Source organism: Rhinolophus sinicus, linkage group LG04 (assembly GCF_036562045.2).
Source record: "Rhinolophus sinicus isolate RSC01 linkage group LG04, ASM3656204v1, whole genome shotgun sequence".
Lineage (NCBI taxonomy): Eukaryota > Metazoa > Chordata > Mammalia > Chiroptera > Rhinolophidae > Rhinolophus > Rhinolophus sinicus.
Genome location: NC_133754.1, coordinates 14,209,840 through 14,235,628, shown reverse-complemented (window position 1 = coordinate 14,235,628; position 25,789 = coordinate 14,209,840). Strand labels below are relative to the sequence as shown.

The 25,789-nt window shown below is 38.6% G+C and overlaps 1 protein-coding gene across 1 annotated transcript in view; it reads left to right on the top strand.

Annotated features, from left to right (window-relative positions):
• Positions 1 to 19,606, top strand: part of DIAPH3 (diaphanous related formin 3) — a 438,451-nt gene extending 418,845 nt beyond the window's left edge. The window contains exon 28 of the mRNA XM_074329349.1: positions 18,398 to 19,606. Coding sequence (XP_074185450.1) covers positions 18,398 to 18,660 — 263 coding nt within the window. The 3' untranslated portion in view covers positions 18,661 to 19,606. The remainder of the gene's footprint in view (positions 1 to 18,397) is intronic.
• The last annotated feature ends 6,183 nt before the right edge of the window (positions 19,607 to 25,789 follow it).

Genomic DNA, 25,789 nt, shown 5'->3' with positions numbered 1-25,789 from the left:
GAGTAATCCACTTCTGAGCTCGATTTCCTTGCCGTTAAGTGGTAGTGAGCATGACCACCACACGGGAGGACGGAGTGGTGCTGTGTGTTAATATGTCCACACCCTGGCATCTTTGACATGGTATTGGAGAGCCAAGGACGCCTAGGAAGACACTTGGCAAAGGCAAGAACCCAAGAGCAAGAGGGCTTATATTTCATTCAGCTAGAGATTTCACTGGTTCTTCCTAGTCTGTTCCCTCATTTCCAGTGTATTCATGAACATAGTGTGTTAGTTACTACTCAAAGTCACAGATATCTCTTTTTCAAGATTTTGAAGGCGAGTGGAAGAAAGTCAAAGGCACCAACATTTTAGGAAAATATGAATGTGTCTGTGATTCTCAGAAAGAAGAATCTCCTCCCCATCCCACACCACTACCCGTCAAAAATCAGCTTTTCACAGTTTCTTAATAACTCCAGATATCCTAAAATCCTCAAATTTGATTTTAAATCAAGTTTGATTTTAAATTAAACAGTGTTGCTGTTATCATACTTTAAGAGGAAGCTGTCGGTTTATTTTAAATGACAAAGAGCTGTAATTCATAAGCATTACAGCTGCCATTCTCATCAGATATATTCAGAATTTGGATATCCACCCACCTATCCCCAGTAAATTAATGCATAAATGCACATCACTGGATTTATCACTTTAACCATGAATTTAATAACATGACATGTCAGCATAAGCCAGTTTGCTGATGCGATAGATTACACTGAAAGTAATAGAAATGAATATTTTTCTTTTCTTTCTTTCTTTTTTTTTTTAATATTAAAAGAAATATCTTGATCAATTATTCCAAAAGCATCTATGGCTCGGTTTTCCCTCAGTTGTAGGACTTCAGGAGTGTCTGTTACAATCTATCTGCTCTAACCATCAGAAAAGAGGCCCAAACACAGCCACTTTCAAGATTGGTGATGAGAGGACAGCTTACAAATGCCTTCCCTTTGGATGGTGATCTGTACTTCTTAAGGAGCTTTCTATATATTGTTTTTGTCATAAAACTCTGTTGCAGGCTTGGCTTATTTAATCATCCCCAGTAAAGAAAGAAAGGTGCTGAAGTCTGCAGAGATGAAGAGGATCATTCCAGGATATAAAAAGTGAATGACAGAGTTAAGAAGAAACCCTGACAATTTTCCTTTTTTGATACAAACTCACCCTACGATGGAGCTTCCCCTGATCCAAGTAGTCACAAATGAGTTTGCAACTAACTAGATGAGCCAGGGGAAATTGTTTTCGATTCTCTTTCATGTAAATCCACAGAACAAACAAATCAATGAGCACACAGCTTGATGAACAAACAAGAAGGTTGTTCTGTGGCAGCAAGCTCACTTAAGACCAAATCTGGGGAGACAGCAGGGAAGGGGAGTAAAGCTCAACTTGCCTCACGTCATAGGACCTCCCTCTGATTTGCCTGGAGAGGTCATCATAGCCCTGTCCAGGAGAGCCACAGCGCAAAAGCAAGAGCACTGTACAGATGGGAGCTGACGTCGTGGCCTTGATTTTTTTCTCCTGTATAATGGGAATGTTAACAACAGCTTCATAGAGTATGTGAGAATTCACTGGGGGATGTTTTTACAGCTACTTGTCATGTCTGACAAACAGAGAGGGACAATAAATACTGGCATCATCATCCCCATTTGGATAAGACCTGGTGAAAGATTTCTTTTGTAAAAATGTAGTAGAGGAGACAAATACTCAATGTATAATTCCCCAAACACATTATGCCTGTGGTAAGGTGCAATGAAGGGAAAGAACAGGCTCCAAGAATGAGCAATAGGAGGCGGGGCGGACGGGGGGGGGGGTGCCAGGGGGTAGGGGGTGCTGAGGAGGCTTCCCTGGAAGTGACTTCTGTACCGAAGCACTTTGGCCTGGTTTCAGGCCGCCTGGGACCCTGGAACACCAGTCTCTTAAGAGAGGCTTGGAACCTCGACAGCAAGAACAATAGGACAACCACAAACACCAGTGGAGACAGCCACTATTCTCGACTACATCTGGAGCAAAAGTGTCTCAAATTCAGGACTCATGATTACAAATCCATTTCCCTCTTCAGATGTTATTCTTCAAATCCCGCTAATTCATCTTGTCTGAACTATTGCTGATGGGATCCACTCCACACCTGCCTTGCTACGTAGCCTGCTTACCCTCCTTTGTTCTCTGCCCATCTCCCTCCTTTTCGTTCCTCCCCCACGTAGCCTAGTTCCGTCATTCTCCTTAGAAGATACTCTAATTAGGCCCGTTTATCTTGAACATTGCTTGTGTTCCCTTCTTTCATCATCTACTGCTACAAATGACACCCCTTTCCCCAACCCTAAGCATTTTCTTTTGAAATCTAACACACGCGCAGGACTTAAACATTTGTGTTTATTACTTAAGGGGCATGGCGCCTAACGTTGCTAAAAGCCATAAGAGATACCAAATCCAATAGTTCATTAAAAAATGTGAGGCATAACTGACTATTCAAAACTCTTTGAATGGTCTCCCCATTCTCCTTGTTATATAGGGAAGATAATAAGCAAATACCTCAGTAGATACAGCGATACAGATGGGAGGCGACAAGAGGCTTCCTGAGGGCAGGTACCTCATCAGCCCTTCTCTGCTGCATTCCTGATACTTGGTACAGCCTGGCCCATGGCACAGACTCAGCGTTTTTTGACTAAGGGGATGTTTTCCATCTTATATCCTACTGTATGCCAAAAACTTGTGAGACGTGATCTCTGCCCTCTTGAATGTATAGTCTTATGATGAAATGACATATCTGCATGCAAAGTGCAGCTTTTAACACAAGGGAAGAGAAGAACCCAGACTCCCTACTCTCAGTAGCTCCTGGTCTTCTCACTCGGCTTTCGCATGTAGCAGGAACACAAAAAAAACCTAACACCAAGGGGACCAGGATACACAACATGAGAGAAGCACAGTGGAAGTTCATTGGCAAGTGACATCACAGCCTTTTGGGAAATCGGGAGGTAGCATTTGATGAGATTTGTGGGATCATAGATTACCACTAACAATGATTAGGACAAAGGAATAGAAAGGGGGCTAGGTTAGTACTACAGAGTTCACTGCATTACCACAACGAAGAAAGTTAAAACACAGGTCTTAGTTTCAGGAATTGCTCCATTTTTAAAAAGGCTAGCAGTGTCCTCAAGCATGGATTACTAGTGAGAGAAATATATTTAAAAATTTAGACTAAACTGAGGCATTTGTGGTTAGTTCATTTTATGTATAAAGAAAAACTAGTACATCTTATAACTCTGCACTCTCTCCTTGGCACAGATTGGGTAGCAGTAATTAAAAGGCAAAGTTTTTATGTGTAATAATGTCTAAATTCAGTAGTTTGCCCCAACCTTGTCAGTTTTGCTTTCCGTGGCCTCTGTTACCCATGGTCAACCACAGTCTGAAAATATTAAATGAAAAATCCAGACATAATATACAGAAGGTTTAAACCGCATGCCGTTCTGAGTAGCGTGATGAAATCTTGCGCCATCTCGTGCCACCTGCCCATGAATCGTCCCTTTGTCCAGTGTCTCCTCGCTGTGTGTGGACATAGTCACTTCGTGGCCCTCTCGGTTATCCGATCAACTGTCTCAGTGTCGCAGAGCTTCTGTTCATGTCGCCCTTATTTTACTTAATGCCCCAAAGCCATACCCAGAACTTTCATTACAGTGTATTGTCATAATTGTTGTATATTATCGTCAATCTCATATTGTGCCTAATTTACAAATTAAACTTGGTCATATATATGTATGCATAGAAAACAACACTGTATATATAGGGTTCGGTACTATCTGTGGTTTCAGGCTTCCTCTGGGGGTCTAGGAACCTTTCCCCCGTGTGGTAAGGGGAAAATTAGCTTTTTGTATTTTCTAATGTACTAATGAATCAGGGCCACACGTTTTGCTTCTTCTATGAATAACTAATTACATTGCCTTTTAAGCATAGGCATTACATTATATACTATACAAGCAAAAACCCTGGAATAAATATTCCTGGTTCTGTTTCTAGAGCTCAATCAATTTTTAAAGTATTGATCAGAAATAATATTAGTAAACATGAAATGTTTCATAGTTCCCTTTGGTTCCTTGTGCTAATATAGGAATACTGTCTGCTTTTTCAGAATTTATAGTTGTTGTTGTTTTTAAGTTAGATAACACTGCTATAGTTTGGAGCCCAGAGCTGAATTGGGGGACTTGGGCTTGAATCCCAGATCCACCATAACTTACCTCCTGGTGGGGGGCAAGTTCCTTAACCCCTCAAAGCCTCCCTTCCTCATCTGTGAAATGGAGAGAATAAAAATCAAACTCCCTTAGGCTGTATGGTGATTCATGTAAAATACCTCATGCAGACAGACTTAAGTGCTCAAACATATTAGTATTGTTTTTATTTTGACCTTTTATAAAACAAAACCTGAAACAGGGGGGAAAAATACCTTATAATTGTTTTATTAATTGTAATAATAGGAGGGTGAGAAAGTGGATATATTTTTGTTAGAACTAAATCTGAGTTCCATCTTTGCGGATTGTGTCATAGTTGAAAAATTTTGTTGGCAACAAATTTTTTTTGGTTTCTCATATAGTAAATCTCATTGGACAGATGAGGATTGACACACACACACACACACCCATTATAATTATTTTTTATTCTCATAGGTGGGGCTATAAAAATGTAAGATAATAAGATTTGTTTATTCCAGGAGAAAATAGACATAAGAATTATGTTAGAGAAATAAAATGATTCCTCTTGGAAGGTCCATGAATGTTAGAGTTTCCAAATGGATTTGGGAAAACTGCAGAGCACATCATGTCTCTAGTCTAGTCCAGAAGAGGCTTTTTCATGTCATGGAATTCCATTAATTGCGAAGGTTTCTAGATTCCATTAATTGCAATGATTTCTTCTCCCAATTAAAGGAGAATCAGTATAGAAAGGTAATGTAGCATTGCAAAATCTAAGACCTTTAGAAATAGAATACTTAATTAGCAAACATATTGTTATTATACTGTAATAGTTGTAAAAGAATGTATTATGTTCCATAATTTTTAAGTCACTGAAAGTTATTCAAGATGCTATTATATAATGCCCACTTAAATTTAATGATTGGTGACAGGTGCAGCTCTGTGACCTCTAGTGGCTATAGTTTACAGCTGCATCTCAGTTGCTAAGTTTAAAAAACAAACAAAAAATACCTCAGACTATGAAAAGAAATCTTCTCAGATCCTAATAACAGTTCTACAAGTGAGTGTATGATTACCTTCCCTAAATTTCTACTAGTCTAATTGTGGGGGTACTGCCTCCAAGAAGAGAGTTCAGAATCAACTTTATTCATCTGTGAGTTTAGGTGCTTAAAATATGTTTTTAAATAGCTATGTATTAAATTTCTATATGAATAATATCTTTCATAATGTAGATATGGGTTAATAGGAATATTTTCAGATTCAGATGGAACAGCACCACTGCTCCCCATTTATTCCCTCATGAGTTAGGGATGCTGTTTATAACCAGGAAACAGAGTGTGATTGACCAACAATTTGCGGCATAAACTTTCTGATTACACTAAGCCACTGAACTAACTAAATAGGCTGAGATACTACATTTAATATGACGCCCCAAATTGAAAAGGACTAAGAACATTGATACTATCTTAAAGTTGAGTAATAAAAAAAGAACATTTTGTCATGTGACAGTAACATAGTTTCCTTTGTCTTTTAACGTAAACCATATTGGAATATTTGATTTCATTTTACTCTTTTTATATTTTGTCTCTCAAATACTGAGAGCTTTCATATCCGTAATTTAGTGAACCACAAATTGCTGGACGGTTATGGTTAATGTGGAGCTCCAGTAATTCTTTTTAATTTCTAATACCATAGGGATTATAAAGTTCTATATACTTTAGGGCTTCTTCTGAGCTAACACTTGAGCTCTTTTACGAGAATATACAAGAAATGGAACAACCGACTTCTGTAACATGCTGTCCTCTGTGCATATTCCTGTCCTCAGCACCTTCTCTAGCTTTCCAAGAGTACTGCACTCTGATTTCTTTCTTTTCTGCCTGCTGTATGGTACATTTTTAGTGCTCTGTGTTTCGTGTTACCATAGAGACAGGAGGTACTCCACAGCCCTGGGAAGAAGAGCAGAAGCAGGTCTTTGAGGAAACAGTCCCTTCTGGCTAGAGAAGCCTGAGGCAGGAATCTATAGCAATCAATGGAAAGAGGGAATTGTGTGTTCCGATCTGACTCTGTGTCCATAGGGTCTCAGGAAGCACAGGCCCAGCCTGTGCTGCATTAAAAATCAGTTGTTTACAGAAACCCATGTTTCAGAGATCTCAGTACAGCCTAGAAACAGTAGCTTAGTGTTTTATTTGCAAGGAAATAAATAACATTGACCTATTCCTGTTACTGTTACTGTTTCCTCATTAAAAGGAAGCAGCTTCTAGGAAGGTTCCTCTTTGCCTGACTTATTTGGCCGATCAAAAGTCTCACCTTTAAAATGCAGATCAATATTTGTCGACTCAGCCCAAACCATCAGAAGTCAAACTGCAGTTTGAGCACAAGGGAGTCTACAACCAGCACTCGGCACCCAAATCGCTGATGCAAATATGCTAGTTCTAGAAATGAACAGTTTATAATTACCCAACATTCTTGGGTACTACTTCCATATTTTAGATACATAACTTAAAGCTTTTAAACATTTCTCTGATTTAATGAATCGTTATATTTCCTACTATATTATTTCAGCTCATACTTGTTAATATTTTATTTTTTTTTATTTAGGAGAAAGCTGCTAAAAGATCTAAAAATAATAGAGGTTTTCCTCTTGACTTTTCCTTCCAGATACATATGTGGTAAGGTTTTATAAGGAAAGAAGGAAGAGAAAAATGAAAATTTTAAGAACAAAATAATGTGAAAAAGAATTTTGAAAGAACAAATGTTATTTTGTAAATTTAAAACCAATTTTTTGTTTTTGGGTTTTCTTGTTTTTTTGTTTTTTTGGAAGGGATAGATCCATACTCAGTTTGTGTTCTGGGTCTTTGTCACAGATCTAGTAGCCTAAGCAGGGAAAGGGTTCAGGGAAATTCAGAATATCTGTTTTCCTGGGTTGTGATCCCAGGGCATAGTATGCAGTATACCTTTGGAGGAAGAAGGCCAGGGGTCTGTAAATCTGAAGAGTAAGGTCCACTGAGGCACTCATTTCCTCAAACGGACAGTAGGAGGCAGTAGCGTACTAGCCTGAACTGCTCTCTCGAAAGTAATGTCTGTGACTCATGCCAGATATTTTTTTTTCCACTCATTTTCTAGAAATACATAAAACCAAAATCTTAGAAGTAGTTTCAGATTTCATAATGAAACTTGGTACCATCAATCCAGCACAAGATAATGCTGCTGGGTTATGAATAGAACAATAAAAAAAAAAGGCAAGTCTGTCAGCTTCTAACGGGCAACTCTGCACCTCAGTTACAATTTCTATAGAAGAATGGCAAGAAATAAAAGTCGATCTCATTTTAGAAAGAAGGCGAGTCATATTAAATAAGTTAGATCCTTCTAATTTTTACTGATTTACTAAAATGTGTACAGAACTGTGAAGAAAAAGTAGAAGAGTCTCTAGATGGTAACCTGGTCTTCCTATGCTTTGATGGCTGGGTAAACATGTCAGAACACAGCAGTAGCGCCGGTAGGCATATCATTATTAGCATTCACCTTGCGTGATTTTTACTTTCATCTTTAGCCATTGTCTATTTTACCATTCACAGAAGCTACATAAATCCAAATTACCTAGGAATGTACAACTGTTCCTTGCTCCTTATGTAAAACAAAATTACAATGAAATGCTCAATTTTGGAACATTGCATTCTTTCACTTGATTGTTTTTTATGTAGCTAAAAAAAGTGATAATGTTGGAAAAACATTTTCCTTCTGTAATAACTGCTTTTATTAATAGGTTATCTTTCATTTATTTACCTAATTTCAATATGGTATGTATTTGGGGATTTTTTTTTTCCTCTGCGTTAGGGATGTTTTTATAACTGCAGTTTATTTCCCTGTGTAATTCAAACAGCACATATGTATTTGATATCTAACCATGGTTAGTGTACACTTTGTGATCGTAGAACAAAGCCAAGTTTACTAGTCCACACTACATAGGGAAATAAATTGCCAGGTATGAATACATCCCTAATACTGAGGAAAAGATTCCAAAATATTAGGTTGGTGCAAAAGTAATTGTGGTTTTTGCAATTTTTTTTCTTTTTTAACCTTTTAAACCGCAGTTATTTTTGGACCAACCTAATATCCATACAAGGCTAGGGCTTGTGATCTTGATTTTGTAACTTTTGCTCTAGCTAAGCAACTACATGACCTGTACCAAATTAGAGAAGTATTTTTAGTAAGCATGGGGAAATGAACAATATTGAGTTCCATTAGGGTATGGATTACTCCAATTTGAACTTTTAAGTTTTAACTAAAGTTTTAAAAGTTATGTTTGTCATAATTCCTAAATTTTTAATAATTATTATTCGTTTTTTAGTAGTACAAAATCTAAGTTGAGATGAAGTTACTCATCACAGAGATTTTCTATGAAGATATCCATGTAACAAAAATGTTACGTGTAAATACACTGTTAGAAACTCCAGGTGCTGGGTATGTGCTCTGAGTGCTATAGCCAATAGTCATATATGTGGCTCCTGAGCTCTTAAAATGTGACTAGTCTGAACTGAGATGTACTGTAAGTATAAAATACATATTTGATTTGGAAGAGGGAGTGCAAATGATGATTTTATTAATATCTGTTTTATTTTGCTTACATGTTGAAATGATAATAGTGGGCCTTTGATTTAAGTAAAGTTTCTAAAACTGTTTTCCCAATATTTACTGTGACTTCTAGAAAATTTTGTGTTGCATATATAGCCCACATTTGTGACTCTCGTTATATTTCTATTGGACAGTTTTACAAATGCTATGTCCTCAAGAGAACAGAAAGTACAAAAATATACATTATCCAAAAATGGTACGATATGTCATCAGTTTATTATTCGGGTAATGTTATTCCAAAGGCTTTTTTGTGTGTTTTTTTTTGTTTTTTGGAAAGGATTAATGTAAAGCAGTATGTGAAACAAGGTGGTATAATTAGGCTATGTTAGGTTCAGTCACTCAAGAAATACTGTATTAAACTCTCATTAAGAGGCAGGCGCTACTCTAAGTACAATAGGTCCTCGAATAACATCTTTTGTTCAATATCATTTTATTATAACATTGATGAGAGGAAAAAAAATCAATTCCCGTCCGGGGCCACTGTCTGTGTGGAGTTTGCACCCTCTCCCCATGTCTGTGTGGGTTTTCTCTGGGTTCTCCAGTTTCCTCCCACATCCCAGAGATGTGCGCGGCAGGTGACTTGGCATATCTACATTGTCCCAGTATGAGCAAGTGTGGGCACACACCCTGTGATGGAAGGGCACGTACCCTGTGATGGAAGGGCATGCTGTTCAGACCGGGGCTGCCCGCCTTGTCCCTGAGCTGCCAGGATGGGCTCCGGCCAGCACGACCTTGAATGGAAATAAGCAGTTGGAAGATAATTATCTTCTTTGTTTTTAGTTAGTCTTTCTTAAATGTGTATATAGCTCACATTTATTTTAATGTTTAATATTAGGAGGGTTTAGGGTCTTTAGATAGAAGTTTGGTGATGTTTTTTGTGACTAGAAATATGCTGTAGGAACTTAACTTTTATTTGTATCAATTAGCCTGCGGTAAAATTGGTTTTGTTATGTATCATTTCAGTTGCAGTGTCCAAGAACTTATCGATGACGTTATGTGAGGACTTACTGTACTTGGGGACACAGCAGTGAATAAAACAGGAAGAGCTCTCCTTTGTGGAGCTTATGTTGTAACAAGTTAGCTGTAGTTAGCTGGATATAAGTTTGTTTCTCTTACTATTGAACCTATTACTACCTTTTAGATGTAGCTTATATATATTTAGTAGCAGGCTGGGGAGAAGTAAAGGAAGATTTCTGTGTATACAGTCATACATAAAATTGTTTGAATTTAAAATGGTCTTTATCACAAACATATCCCAGGATTGAATTCTGTAATGAATAAAAACAGATTGTTTTAAGCAGATTTTTATTAGGCATATACTGAAAATCAAACTCGCGTACTAAATCTACATGGAAATTTTTTAATGGTTGAATTAAAAAGGCTTCTATGAGCCTATAATTCTATTGTTTTATGGTACTGGATACACTAGTTGGGTTTGGCTCCTCCCGGAATTTTAAAGTACTAAATGCATATGATTTTTCATGTTCATAAGAAAAATGATGAGATCCTATATGTTTCAAGGGCTCAGCGCCTAACATGGTATCTAAATACTCATTGAATTAACTAATGAGTTGATTTAACTATAACTTCAAGGAAGAACAATTGAAATTGTGGCTATTTGTCTTGGCAAAGAGAAAATTTGGGGAATGTGTTTTCTGTCTTTAAATAGTTGAAGGGCTGGTGAGTGGGAGAGGAATTAGGCTTAACACAGCCCTCATGGGAAAAATCAGTCAGGCCAGTGAGTAAGATTTCAAGGAAACAATTGTAGAAAAATATAAGGTAAAACTTTTAGTTATTAGAGCTGTCCAAAAGTAGGCATATATTGCCTTGTACCATTGTGAAACTATGACGGGAGGTCTTCAAACCTAGGCTGTTCAGCCATTTGACAAGATGCTGAATAAATGGAGTTTCAGTGTTGGATCAATGATTCTACAGGTAACTAAGGGTCTTTCCAATCCTGAGTTTGCATGATACTAAGTTAAATGATTCTATGAATCAAAGTGAAATGGACTTGAAATAGCACAAGTTATTCAGAAGGAACATCTGTACCTTGGAAATATCGAACAAATGTTGAGTTAAGAAACATAGAAAGGAAAATACTTGAAAGCACATTAAAAGATACTGCTTAGAAATGGCTTCTGGAAAATATTTAGGTCCTCTAGTATGTATTTAGCTGGTTGTTTTCCAGTATAGCTTCCTAGTCTTTAGCACTAGGGATTGGCCTGCCCTCAGCCCTCCCACAGGTGAGGTGCACTGCACATTTCACAGTGTGTCCATGTGCCCTAATCAGGTGGTCCCAGAGCCGTGCTGGCATAAGGTTTGGATTGGGCTTGTCACTGGCAAAGTCTGTGGCCTTGACAGTTCATGGACCTCTTTTAACCTCAATTTCCACATTTATAAAACAGAGTTGTTAGTAACTCTCTTTTAGGGCTATTGGGAAAAAAATTTTTAATGACGTGTAAAGGCTTTATCACATGTATATATTGTATGTACTTAATAACTATAATATCAAACCATGTTCCTGTGTTATTTTCCCACCCTCTTCCTCATAAGGCACATCAACTTAACAAGTTATTTACTATCTGTCATCTATCAGCTAACAGGCAATTGTATCTTCAGAAATATTTGCTTAATAGCTGCTAAGCCACAGACTAGCCCGAGACAACTGTCAGTAACAGATAGCAGGACTGGTAAACAGATATAATAGTACCTCGGTTTTCGAACGTCTCTGTTGACGAACATTTCAGTTTATGAATGCCATAAACCCGTAAGAAAATGCTGTGGTTTTTTAACATTCCTCGGAAGTCAAACATGTCACATGACTTCTGCTGAGTGCAAGATCCTGAGGCCTAGCTGTCAGCTGTTTTCTAACGTTTCAGAACTCGAACGGTCTTCCAGAACAGATTGTGTTCGGAAACCGAGGTACCACTGTACTGTGGTTGTTTTCAGTATGTTAGGATGAAGAGGAAGCTGCTTTGGACTTGAAAGTTTGGTCTGGAAATGTGTTGTATGAAGTAATGGCAGGGTGCTGAGGGATAACTACACTCTCCCGTTAGGGCTGAAGATGCAGGCGTGGGAGTCTCCTTCCTACAGGAGACGGCTGAAGCTGTGAGAGCTCGGTCAAGAGAATGTAGAAAGGACATTAAAGTGGTCCAAGGATGAAATGGCCCATGGAGAGAGGTGTCGTCATGGTTGGGAGTTAGAATAAATTGTCAAAGACAACTAAACATGAATCACCAAAAAGTAGAAGCATAAGTATGGTAAAGGTTAGCATGCTAACTGGGAGTCTGCGGGCTTGAGTTTCGTCTCTGGCTCTGCTTAAAAGTTTTGTCTGCTTCAACTTTATGTAAAACAAGGTAAATAATACCATGTCACCTCTCTCACAGGAGTGTTATAAAAATCAAATGAGTAGATGTGTGGGGAAAGTATCTGCAACGTATAGGCATGGATAAGATTCTGTAATTACTTATGACTGCAGCTACCCAGAGTTAGGCCAAACTTCACCCGTCACAGCTCTCTAGAAGACAACGCTTACTTCAGACACTAGCTGCAAGTTTGGGGGTTCCCAGCCCTCCCTCACTTTTGGCCAACTGGCTACAAATGCGGGGGTTTTCCTATGCCCTCAGTTTTGGTCATTTGCTACAATGACTCCTAGAATATAGGAAAGTGCTGTGCTTTCTGCTGCAGCTTTATTCTAGTAAAAGGACCCAAGTCAGAACCAGCCACACATAGGGTGGGGTCTGGGAGGGCCCCAAACCTGAAGTTTCTGTTATCCTCAGAGCTACGTTACCCCCACCCCCCAGCACATCCATGCGTAACAATGCATATTACCAACCGGGAAAGCTCAGCTGATCCTCAGGGTCCAGCGTTTGTATTGAGGCTTCATTACTTAGGCCTGATCGATGGGCCACATGATTGATTTCAGTCTCTACCCCCCACCCGCTAGTCACATGGCTGGTCTTTCTGACATAGCCGACCCTCATCCTGAATCCCTCACTACCATAAACTATGGGACCCCCATGAATTGCAAAGACACTCCTATCTGTTGACTCCAAGAGTTTGGAGGCAACCACCCAGAAACCCAGAAAAAGACTAACCGAATTATTTATTACACACATTCTGCCAAGTGTTGTGAGAGAACAAGCGGCCTAAGAAAATGACCTTGAGTTCAGGGATTTCGAGGTACCTGATAATTTTGTAGGGAGCAGTTTCAATACAGAGGTATGGATGAAAGCCAGATTAAAATTTGCTAATAATTGGGTAGAAACGTGAGAAGGAGGGAAGCAAATACAGAGAGAGGCATTCAGCTCAAGTAATAGATTGCAAGTCAGAACGGGAAGCAGTTGAATGGAAGGCTTTACATTACTGTTCTCTAGAGGAGAGAGGCCGGACCGGTCCTGGATGTGCCTGTGCTCAGGAGCCTGCATCACCTCCAGTTCCTTCTAGTCCTGTGAACAGTCCGGAAGGCCCAGCACAGGAAATTGCAAAGCGGCAGTGCTGTCTTTGAGCTTTTACTTAAAGCACAGTGCTACAGAACAAGACTGACGAGAAGTGTGTATATGATGAGTTTTTGCCCCAAAAAAGTTCTAATTGTCAAGTATCTCCTCTCGTCAAAGATATCTTTCATTTGTCACCCTCTGCTGTGTCTGTTTTGTTGGAATTGGGGGAGTGATTGTTTTGTTGTTTTCGTTTCTACGTGATTGGTTCCATAAGAATTTCTTGGCACTTCTAAAGGTTTTAACTATATATAAAATGCCCGTTCATTCTTTTTATCATTTTCATATGCTTTCAGTATAAAAGGTAAAATAAACAGCAAAATGAAGCCGAGGGAAGACAATTATTTACAGCAACAGTGAATCAGCAGTCAGGAAAACCGCAGGGATGTGTGCTGCTGGCGGCCAGCGCTAACTTCCGTTATTGCATAGATTAAAAACATATATTTGTCACACACTTTACTATCATGGAGACCCAGTAGTGCTTTAAAAACGATATTTATGGGTCATTTGTTTCTCTCACCAAAGTCAAGTCATTGCTGGGGTGAAGCAAACAGCTACTTAGTAGGTCAAAGTAATAGTTAAGAGCAAAAGGTAAAGAATTGGAAGGAGAGACCAAATTTCAGGAAGACTGAACAGATGCAGTCACTTTAGGACACCAGGTTTCTGTATTCTTCCTCCTGGCACAGGCTCACCATTGACCACAGAAGGCAGGAGCTCCATTTTATATTTCATCTGAGAGTCGGCACTTCTAAGAGGCTCGCGCCCATTAGAACCACAGCTTGATGGGAGATCAATACTGATTAAGGGGAATAATGCCTCTTTCTGAACCATGACTGGTAGTTCCCGAAGCAGAGAGGGTTTCCCCAGGGGCCGTCAGCCGGGCCTTAGCATTGCCTTCTGAGCTCAAGAAGCATAACTGTTGGCCAAAACTTTTCCTCATTTGGATGGCAAGTTGCATATGTTTATATTTACATTTTGTCCACAATTTTCCTGGTTTTCTCTGTCTTCTGTGTTATTCAAGAAACAATGGCAATGTTAGCTCAGGATGGTGCTTTTTTTATTTCTTGTGGGTTTTTTTGTTTTGTTTTGTTTTTAGCTTTCTTTGTCATCCAAATCTATAGTCTGCCATAGGTCATGTGCCATGTAGTTTAAAGCTTTTACTCTCATTTTTAAGTCCAGTAAGTTCTCTGCTTTTAAGAGCCATTCAGCTTTTCAACAATTTTCAACTTTTCATTCACTTTCAGAAAAAAAGCTTTGGTGGGACTCCAGAATCAATTTTTATAGTAAGAACCAGAGAAGGAATTAGATTGAAATAAGTGAGTTTTCCCATCTTAAAGGAAAATCGCATGTATTCTCACCCTGTTGATTTCCACAGAAACGTAAACACAAGATGTGTGGCTTGGATTCCCTTGTTGCCCTCGTACTGAGAGTAGCAGCTGGGCCTTGCTGATCTGTGTAGCAATAAGCAATGGCCCTGGATATTGGCAGAAATCCTAAATAGATCATACTTCTCTTCACAGACATCAATGGTATATCTGGGGGGAGGGTGGATGGGGACACAGCGGCCTTAAATTTGATTCCTAAAATAATAGCACAAGCTTCCTCTCTTTGGAGAATAAAACTGTCATTCTACTTTGCCTTAATAATTTTAGTTTCCATTTAAAAATGTGTAAGGATTTGAGTTGATGGGAAGTAGAAAATGCTTCTCTGTTTCTTGATACCCCAGTCTTATCTCTCATTGAAAGAGTCCATGTGTCCACAGTGTGTCATTTTGTATTTGGAACTAATTTCATATGAAAAGGAAGCCCACTGGCCTGAAATTACAATTTAGTTCATTCCTCAGAACACCTATATGGAGCTCTCTCCAACTGACATGGTTGTGACATCTCCCTGATGTTTGAAATGAACCATTTAGAAACTAAGTGCATGTTTTAAGTACAGTAAGTGCATGGAATTTGGGTCTCCAGTTCAGCTGACATGAAGCCACCAGACTTTTAAAAGAATAGTAATGGCAAAAGACACCTGGCCTTTAACCAACATTATTACACAATTCCTACATAAAACTTACTTCCAACTTGGGACCTTCCTCTACCTATAAACGTTTTCTCTAGTTGCAGTGGGACAGGACACTCTTTGTTTATCTGCTTCCCAATTTAAGGTGTGACTCCCTCTGTTGTACAATTTAGATATCCCATGGCAGGGGACCCGCATGGGGCTTTTGGGATGCTGAGAGATGAATGTGAGGGCTGAAGTGAAGAGCTATTACCTAGGAAGTTCTAACAGAGCTAATTCTCGAAGAGGCCCTGTGCGTTTTTAAGAGGGGTTTATGGGAGTTCCCTTCTGATTGCCTCTATGAACGGTGAAATGGGAGTGGAGGAAAACATGATGGACGTTTGAAATGAGAAGAGAAGGTGTGAAATAGCTGTCTAGGAGAACAGAATTGTGCACAGACTAGGGAACTGTACTGGGATTAAGGCTGTCCTTGAAGTTTATCTTCATGAATTTAAGTGAGACCAGAAGAGTACACGTGTGACCTGGGACATACTGTGCTAAGGCACTTGACGTAGGTATGCTATCTGCATTTACGAAGTTATTGGGAGAATTAAATGTGTCATAAAGCATTTTGAAGTGTAACTACAGGACATCGTTATAATGAAACTTAGCTTTGAATTACTTAGCACTTTCCCTTGGCAAAAAGCTTTTCAAATTTCCTTAAGACAGCCTTAGCATCTCTAGAGATGGCATTTGGCTTCTGCCACTTACTCAGTAACTATGTCTAAGCAATGACTTAACCTTCTGCTTTTACCTCTCAATCTGTAAAATGAGGGCATTGATATTTAAAGTGTAACAAGTGCTTTATAAGTAAAGGTGCTGTATAAATACAAGCTATTAATAGAATGGTATTTCAGCCCTCACTCATATGGTCATCAGAAAGTCAGAAAGGTCAGAGTTTCTGAGAAAGTCCTAAGCTTTGTGTGGTGATGGCTACCTGGGAAAGCTTTGGAAGAGGAAGGAAAAGACGAGAATCTTGAACTAGGTGTTGCTCTTATTTCCTTTCATTCTCGCAAGTACTCTGTGAGGTGGCTTTTTAGGACCTGAGACTCAAAGAGGTTAAGTAACCTGATAAAGCCAAGTAGGGGAGCATGAATTTCAACACAGGTTTGCCTTAAAATCCCCTCCTTTTTTCATTTTGTCACATGTAGAGCTGGGCCGGATACATGATAGCCATAGGAATTGCACAATAATTGATTGATGTGTTAGAGACCTATATTTTAGCCCATTGAATCTCATCTCCGCCATCAAACATCTGACTGGAGTTGCCCAATAGCAAAATAAGCTGGTTTGTTGGAGAGATCATCACGATGGAGTCTTTTGCAAGAAATCAAATGACAAGAAAAGACAGGAACATCTGGAGGAAGGGACAGTAAGCTGACTCAACATTTGCATTTAGCAACCAATGCAGTTTTCAAACACTTTTGGGGGCAGGAGGGTGGGTGCTCGAAAAATAAAACAAATGGGTGTGGTTGTGGGACCTGCAGGAAATCTGTGTCCACTGTGCCGTTTACTGCAAATGTAGTGTGTACGTCAAAAAAGGGGGAACCAAAAATGCTCTAAGACAAAATCACTGTTCTATTAGATTTTTAGTTTTGAGTAACAATTACCCACCTTGATAGAGAAGGTGATAGAAAAAGTGTATTTATTTTCTTCCAACAGCTAAAAGGTGATCATCCTTCTAAAATTTGTTGAGATTGTTCAAGAAAGTGTGTAAAATGCTCATCCATCACTGGAATGCCCCTGGTGCAGACATGACAGTGCAGTAAATATCTCCAGCAGCCACCTTTTCATGTACAAGCTGTTTTCAGCTGGAATTTTCAGCACTCACATAAAACACACTGTCATGAGTGACTGCTCGTGCTCCAAAGCCATTACTGTTGGGATAATGGAACATCTCTCCGCGAATAACCAAAAAACTTTAAATGTCATGTCAAGTTTGTTGAAGCCATTTTCAAGCCCCCTTCAAGGTGACATAAATACTGAGGGTCTGTGTTTTCAAAGTTTGGCATCTGTGAAAGAGATCACTCATAAGGTTGTGCAATGTGAGATTCAGTTAATTGAAAGAAAACCTAATGTTCTCCGGGAAAGACAATCAGCCAGAGCCCTTTAGTCATTAGCTATTGGAACTCTCTCCTTGGAGCCTTGATAAGTCAGCGTCACTGTCACTTAACCAATAAAAGAAAATGTGTGTGTGTGTACATGTCAGTAGGTATACATATGTGTATATTTGACAATTAAATGATGACATAATTCTGTGTTGCTAGGAAGTTTTAACAATTTGCCTGCCAAGCTCAATATTTCTTTTAGGGGAAATCATTGACTTTCTAAAGTCCAATTAGAAACGTTCCTCCTTAATTTTGTTCAGAAAGGAAATGAATTTCGTTATGAATCAAACTAATGCTTGTCTTGGGTCATAGAGTATGGAAATAATTTCTCTACCCAGATTGTATTTATTTAATTCCTACTTTGCTCCAGGGCTATTTTATACACCAACGTTACAGCAATGTTTAAAACAAAGTTCCTGATGTGTTGGAGCTTATATTCTAATAAAGAGATAGACAGTGTATAAGGAAACACGCATGCGACATGTCTGGTGGTTATGAGTTCTAGGGAGGGAAAGATGAGAGGTAAGGAGACAGTGATGAAAAGAGAGAGTGTCATTTTAGATGGACGGTCAGAGAAGACCTCTCTATTTAGATGGCATTTGAGCAGAGACTGAATGAAATACAGAACCAACCTTTAATACTAACCTAGTGATGGGCATTCCAGACATTGAACAAGAACGAAATCAGTATAAGTGCTAATGAAATTGTTGTCTATTTATATTTTACTTTATTCTTAACCTTTGCATGTTTATTTTAAATCTGCCTCACTCTGTTGAATATTTTTAGTTTCATCTATCTAAGAGAACTTGTTTGTTGAGAATAATTATTTTCAAATTATGTTTGATAATGTGCACAAGTCCTTGCCTATCACAGCAACACATTTTATGTTTCTTCCTTACTGTAGAAAATCAGAAAGCGCAGTTGACAGAAGGGTCACGTTCGCACTACAATATCAATTGCAACTCAACAAGGACTCCAGCCGCCAAGGAGCTTAATTATAATCTAGACACTCATACGTCTACGGGGAGGATCAAGGCAGTTGAGAAGAAGGAAGCCTGCAATGTGGAAAGCAACAAAAAAAAGGAAGTGGGCCTTCTTGGCTCTGTTTCTAAAAACGAATCCATTCCTGAAGTTGAAGCCCTGCTGGCAAGATTGCGAGCTTTGTAAATTAAACTGGTAAAAAATGATTAAGCCAAATATAAACCACGCTTGAAGCTATAACACTTGAAAAAATTGCTTTTTATGTAAGTTACTTTATATAGTTTTAAATTATGATATATATATTAGAAAATAAAGCTAAATACATGATTGCAATGCTTTTCTTATGTACTTGAGGTTTTGACTTATTCAAGATTGTAAAGGGCTTTAATTTTATTTATTTATTTTTTGCCACCTGGTATTCACGTATTTTATATTTGGTGGTTAAATTATAAATAATGCTTTAAAGAGCAGGTAGGTGGCCATGTGTTCAGCAATGTGCCCTTAAGGAAGTACCATCTTTCTAAGTCACTGTTAGTTTTACTATTGTCACCATTAACAAACATAAAAGCTTCAACCTCAGTCTTGCTACATATCCATGTATATTCTTTATATAGGCCCAGATGTCTTCTGAATTGGGATCTACATGCTATTAGCATCGCGTCAAAAACATAAACATGACTATAACAGAGCTGTGAGGAAATGATTGGTAAGCTCATTACCATCATTGTGAATTCGTGTTAATTAGATCCTGTAGGAGACTGTAAGACCATTGAGCACATTTCCACAAATGATGTAATAGGAATGTATGCACTCTCTGTGCAAAATGCACAAGCTTCTGTACAAAGTTGGACATATACAGTATTACAGTGTTACTGAAACTCTTAGCTGAGAGAACATTTTTCCCTCCCAGTAATTATGGCTCTGGGATAAAATTCCCAAGTAACAGATTTTTTGATTTCTGTGAACAAACTTGAAATTTCAGTTCCTTTGATCTGACATTCAATGACTAACAAAAGGTCTGAAGAAGAGTTTCAAGGAAAGTTTTCTGATGCAAATTTTATTTCATCTGGGGCATCAAATTCACTTTGTTAATTCTGTATCAAAGAAAATAAACTTATTACTTGCACTAAATGGAAAAACCGCCTTCTGTTCTTTTTTGCAGTTAGCATGTTCTGTGGTAGACTGTGCTGTGCAGTCTACCTAAATGTCTGTTTTGCTTTATTACCTGCAATAAGTAAGGACTGCTCTTTTACCTCCCGTTAAAAAGCAGTTATGTGGAACTCGTCTGGCGAGGTCCACTGCTTTTTATTTCCTTGTTTAAGTTTCCTCCTCCTTTCAGCTCCAACTTAATAAAGTTAATTAATTAGAACTATGAACCAGGCCCTGTTTATAGACTTTGGGGAACAAGAGTGTTATCCATTGCCAGTATAGGAATAAATTATTCTGTGTATTGCTGAAATGTGCATTTTGCCCTCCTGTTGCAATTCCTAATTTCCTGGGGGGAAAAAAATCTTAGAAAATCAAGTAAAGTGAAGGACAGTTAAACATTTAAGCAGACAGAACGGCTAACAGAAAGAAAATAAGTTAAAGAATTCCGACTATTGGTTCTTTACGTGATTTTGCAAAGACTTGGGCTTTTCCGAAACACACCTGAAATTCAGGCAGGTACTTTGGATACGACAGGTGGCAGGTAGATACTCTGGAAACTTGGAGCTGGGGAGCAGCCACCAGGAAGAAACAGCCTAGCAAATAAAAGGAAGTGAAGGTGACATAGATTCCTGGGGCAGAGGAAGTCGGGGATCACCAAATCGAGCAGTCGGCCCCCAGAGAATCTGTCTGTAGGAGCTGAAGGGTGCCTTCTAGCAGGAGGGCCAGGAGCCTGAGGCTAGCAGAGCAATCACAGAAGCTGGTCTTCTGTGGGTCGGTGGTCCATACTCTCTTACAGGAGCCTATTTTGAGCACGCCTGACTAGGAAGACTATAGCTATGAAGGAGAAAACACAAAACAGGAGATAAGTGCCAACTCAGAAGCAGATCATTTTTGTAGCAGCTGTTTTCTTGATAAATGCCCATTCAACTGGGGCTGGGAGGGTATAATTAGAGTTTTAATATTCATACTCTTTAACAAACTGGAAATGAAAACTATATTGATGACCTTTAACTTGAGGGCTGACAGTGAGGTACAATTTTGTGTTTCTGAGCAGTTTGTTCATTTGAATTAGCAGAGAAAAGGCCAACTTGAAACCATTTGACAGAGCTCAGTGCCCTTGATGAGAATGTCCTATCCAACCTAGTGAAAACTCCAAATGGATTCTCCTCCTGTCTCGCAGGTCAGTACAGAGAATTTGTCAAGAGCACACAGACAACTAAGTGGTCACTGAGCTGTCCAAACCAAAGACCTCTCCTAACAAAATTTCCCAATTAAATAAAGTAATATAAAAATAAGGGAAGCAGAGACTTCCGGTCAAGATGGTAGAATAGGTCAATGCTGTGCTTGTCTCCTCCCATGAGTACATTAATATTACTACTAAATTGTAGACAACCATCATTCAGAACCACCTGAAGACCAGCTGAATGGAAGTCCTATAACTAAAGTTATAAAGAAGAAGTCACATCAAGACTAGTAGGAGGGGCAGAGATAAAGAATGAGCAGTTCCTACTCCCATGGTGTGGCAATTAACAATCAGGAGGGAAATGTCGGCTGCGAGATCACTCTGAGGAGCGATAGGTCCTGGCCTCACACCGACCTACCCAGCCCAGGGCAAAAGTGTGGGAGAGACAAGTCCCCACAACATCTGGCTGTGAAAAATGGGGGAGGCGGATGTCCAAGTTAAACAGCCAGCTGCTAGAGACCTAGTCCCTATAGGTCTTAAGAGACCTGCTCAAATGCACTCTCACAAACTCAGTAATGCTGAGCTCCAGCACAGGGCACAGCAGCTGGACAAGCACCAGAGCTCCTCCCAAGAGGCCCCAGAACCAACACACTCAGTGGCCAGTTTCAGACAATACCAGAGCACCACCCAACCACCTCAACAGACGACACAGCCAAAGGGCAGCTTGGCAGGGACCACAGCCTCACTAAGTGAATCCCACTCCATGGGCTCAGCCCACCCATAATAGTTTGTTTGCTGTAGTCGTGGCCAATCCTCACAGCCAGTCAGCCTCAGGGTGAATCTTACCCACTAAAGTACCAAGATCAATCAAGGCTCAACTACAACAGGGCACACATAGCCCACAAAGGGGACACCCCTGGAGCACCCAGCTAAGTGGCCAGGGAGACTGAACCAGTAGGCCTCACAGGACATCCACTCTCTCAAGATTGGGAGATGTAGCAGATCTACCTACTACATAGAAAAAAACACAGGGAGTCAGCCAAAATGAAGAGCCAGAGAAGTATGTCCTAAATGAAAGAACAGGACAAAACTCCAGAAAAAGGAACTAAATGAAATAGAGATAAATAACCTACAAGATGTAGAGATCAAAACACTGATTATAAGAATGTTCAATGAAATTAGGAGAAGAATATATGAACTCAGTGTGTACCTCAGTAAAGAGATAGAAACCATAAAAAAGAAAAAGTGAGAAAAAAATAAAATAATTGAAATGAAGAATACAATAGATGGAATCAACAGCAGATTAGAGGAAGCAGAGGATCGAATCAGCACTTTAAAAGACAAGGTAACAAAAAATACCCAAGTAGAACAGCAAATAGAATTTTAAAGTATGAGAATAGTTTAAGGGACCTCTGGAACAATATCAAGTGTATCAACATTCACATGATAGTGGTACAAGAAGAAGACAGAGAGAAAGAGATTGAAAACCTAGTTGAAGAAATAATGATGGAAAACTTCCCTAACCTGGAGAAGAAAATAAAACATACAAATTCAGGAAGCACAAAAAGTCCCAAATAAGATGAACCCAAAGAGGCCCATACCAAGACATATCATAATTTAAATGCCAAAGGTCAAGGCAAAAAGAATCTTAAAAGCAGCAAGAGAAAAATAAATAGTTACATACAGTGGAGCTCCCATAAGAGCTGACTTCTCAGAAACTGTCCCCTATGCTGGAGCTCAGAGTGAGTGAGTTTGTGAGAGAGTACATTTGTGAATGGATTTCTTCTCAGAAACTTTGCAGGCCAGCAGGGATTGGCACAAAATATTCAAAGTGATGAAAAGCAAGATTACCCAGCAAATCTGTCATCCAAGATTACCCAGCAAATCTATCATTCAGAATCGAACAAGAGATAAAAGAGTTTTGCAGGCAAGAAAATAGTAAAGGAGTTTATTAACACCAAACCAGTATTACAAGAAATGTTAACGGGACTTCTTCAAGAAGAGAAGATCAAAAATATGAATAAGAAACAGAATAGCGAGCCCAGAAATAAACCCATTCCTAAATGGCTAATCTATGACAAAGGAGACAAGAATATACAATGTGGTAAAGACCATCTCTTCAATAAATGGTGTTGGGAAAACTATATAGATACATGCAAAAGATATGAAACAAGACCACTTTCTTATACTATATATAAGAATAAACTCAGAATGGATTGAAGACTTAAATGTAAGACCCAAAACCATAAAACTGCTATAAGAAAACATAGACAGTAAACTCTTTGACATTACTGTTAGTAATATCTTTTTGGATATGTCTTCTCCGGCAAGAGAAACAAAAAATAAACAAATGGAGGGGGTTGGGGGCTGGTAGATGAGGATAAAGGGGATCAAATATATGGTGATGGAAGGAGAACTGACTCTGAGTGGTGAACACACAATGGGATTTATAGATGATGTAATACAGAATTGTACACCTGAAATCTGTGTAACTTTACTAATAATTGTCACCTGAATAAACTTTAATTAAAAAATAAATAAACAAATGGGACTGCATCAAACAAAAAAATTTTTGCACAGCAAAGGAAACCATCAACAAAATGAAAAGACAATTTACTGAATGGGGGAAGATAGTCACCAGTGATGTATCCTATAAGGGGTTAATATCCAAAATATGTAAGGAGCTCATACCACTTAACACCAAAAGCACAAACAATCAGATTTAAAAATAGACCAAGGCCCTGAACAGACATTTCTCCAGAGGACTCACAGATGGCGAATGAAAATATGAAAGAATGCTCAGTGTCACTAGTCATCAGGGAAATGCAAATTAAAACCACAATGAGATATCACCTCACACCAATCAGAATGACTATCGTCAATAAATCAACTAAAAAACAAGTGTTGGAGAGGCTGTGGAGAAAAGTGAACTTGTAAATTGGTGCAGCCACTGTGGAAAACAACATGGAGGTTCCCAAAAAAATTAAAACCAGAACTACCTATGAACTGAATCCAAATCTCCCCATAAATTGAAAGTAATGGAAATTTAAACTATAAAAACTCATTATCTCTAAACAGAACTTTGCCTTTTAAAATGGGTATAAAGAAAAAGTTACAGGTAGAGTGGGGGCTAGGGTCTAATTAGGGTGTAACTTTAGAAGCCTCTTTGTCTCCTAGTCACCTAATTAGATTTGACTTCAACAATACCCACCTTTCAGATATCTCCAAGAGACAAGAACTTGAAAGGAATCTAGGTATCTTTCAGGAAGTCTTAAAATGATAGATTTTTTGTTGTTCTTCTGTCCATTTTAAAACTCCACCCACTGGACAAAAAATTATTTTAAAAGCTCCAGATATTTCCTCATTACAATTAATATTACCAACATTCTCCATGTTCTTACAGATCTGCATTATTATACATTCCGTATTTGAAATCTAAATGTTTAAAAGGCATTCTGACAATGGAATTGGAAGCCAAATTTCTGGATTATCTCTTCAGGGCAGTTTATTCATATTCTTTTACAACAGCTTTTTAAAGCAGTTTAGTAATCTCTCTTATGTAACTTTTTATTTTATTGTGTTCTAAAGTCTGTGGCTTTCCATTTTCCTCTTGGCATTTTTATTCCATGTTTTATTTGGATTATAAAACTATTTCTAAAAATTTTTCTCCCTTTTTAACATGGGTTACTAAAAATTTATTTTAAAGATATATCTCCAATGAGAATCAGTCTAATATTAATATTTTATGTATAATCTGACCAGGTGTGATTGATGTTCAAACATGAGACCTATGGTATGAAGCTACAATAAAATAAACAGACTGAAATAAGCATTATGGTGAATTATTTCATGAGAACGGGACTAAGTCCTCAGAGAGGTATGTTCCAGTTAATTATTCCTCAAAGTGTCTGCTTTCACAAACTTCACTGGTTCTGGTGGAACAGGTCTATCTTTGCATCAAGAAAGAGTAGATTAACCATGAATATTTGATAACATGTACATTTAATATACTTAATAACAGGTATAGAGGTAAATTTACTTAGGTGCAGATATATACTAATAAGATGGAAATGTCTATATCCTTTTTAATAATTTTGAGGCTCTGTGCAAGTATTCTCTGTTAAACTATATCAAAATTAGGCATCAGAAGTTTAGACCTCATAATTACAGTACCCAACTTCTGAGAGAAGCTTGATTTTAAAAATGAGATATATCTTCTTCCCTTGTATCAGGCACAAATACTTGGCCCTTTCAGTGCAAAACCAACTAGTTGCATAATAAAAGCAAACAGGTGCCTCTCTAGTCAGAATTTAAAAAAACAGCATTTTCTTTGGAGGGTCTCATCTTGACTCCTTTCCTGTCCTTAATGATCTAACAAGAGCCACTCTGATGATTGTAAGAGCTGTGACTGACAGCCCACACCTGTGGCCTACCCAGAGCGTAAGAGTCCAATTTGTGATGATAAATAAAATCTTGGCATACTATTATAGGATGTTTGGCAAGGACAAGAATTAAGGCAACTTTTATAACTCCCAAAGGAATCTGTTGATATTTCTAACATGGTCTCAGACATCATTCTGTCCTGCCTGACCTTCCTTGTATCACCCTCTTGAATTATAGCTTGTATCCATTATCCACTCCTCCTTCCCCAGCCTCTCCCTCAAAATAAAGTGTTGCTGACCTGAAGAAAACAAATTTAAGTTTTAAAAAGATCTTGATAAGCATGCCAGTTAAAATGTCCTGGAAGTCACCCCATGTGTTTTCTGCCTCCGGTAGATCAAATGGTATGTCTCACTTTGTGAAATGAATACTGAAGTTCTCTTAAAGGACCTCATCAAGAAGGAGTATCCAGCTTCATTCCTTAATAACTTCTGTCATCCCTGGATGTTATAGGAAACATGTCTTCACCAAGTTCACCACTTTACCACCTACTTTATCTGTGATTAGTACCTTTATCCTAGCAGTCATTGGGAAGAGTTGCCT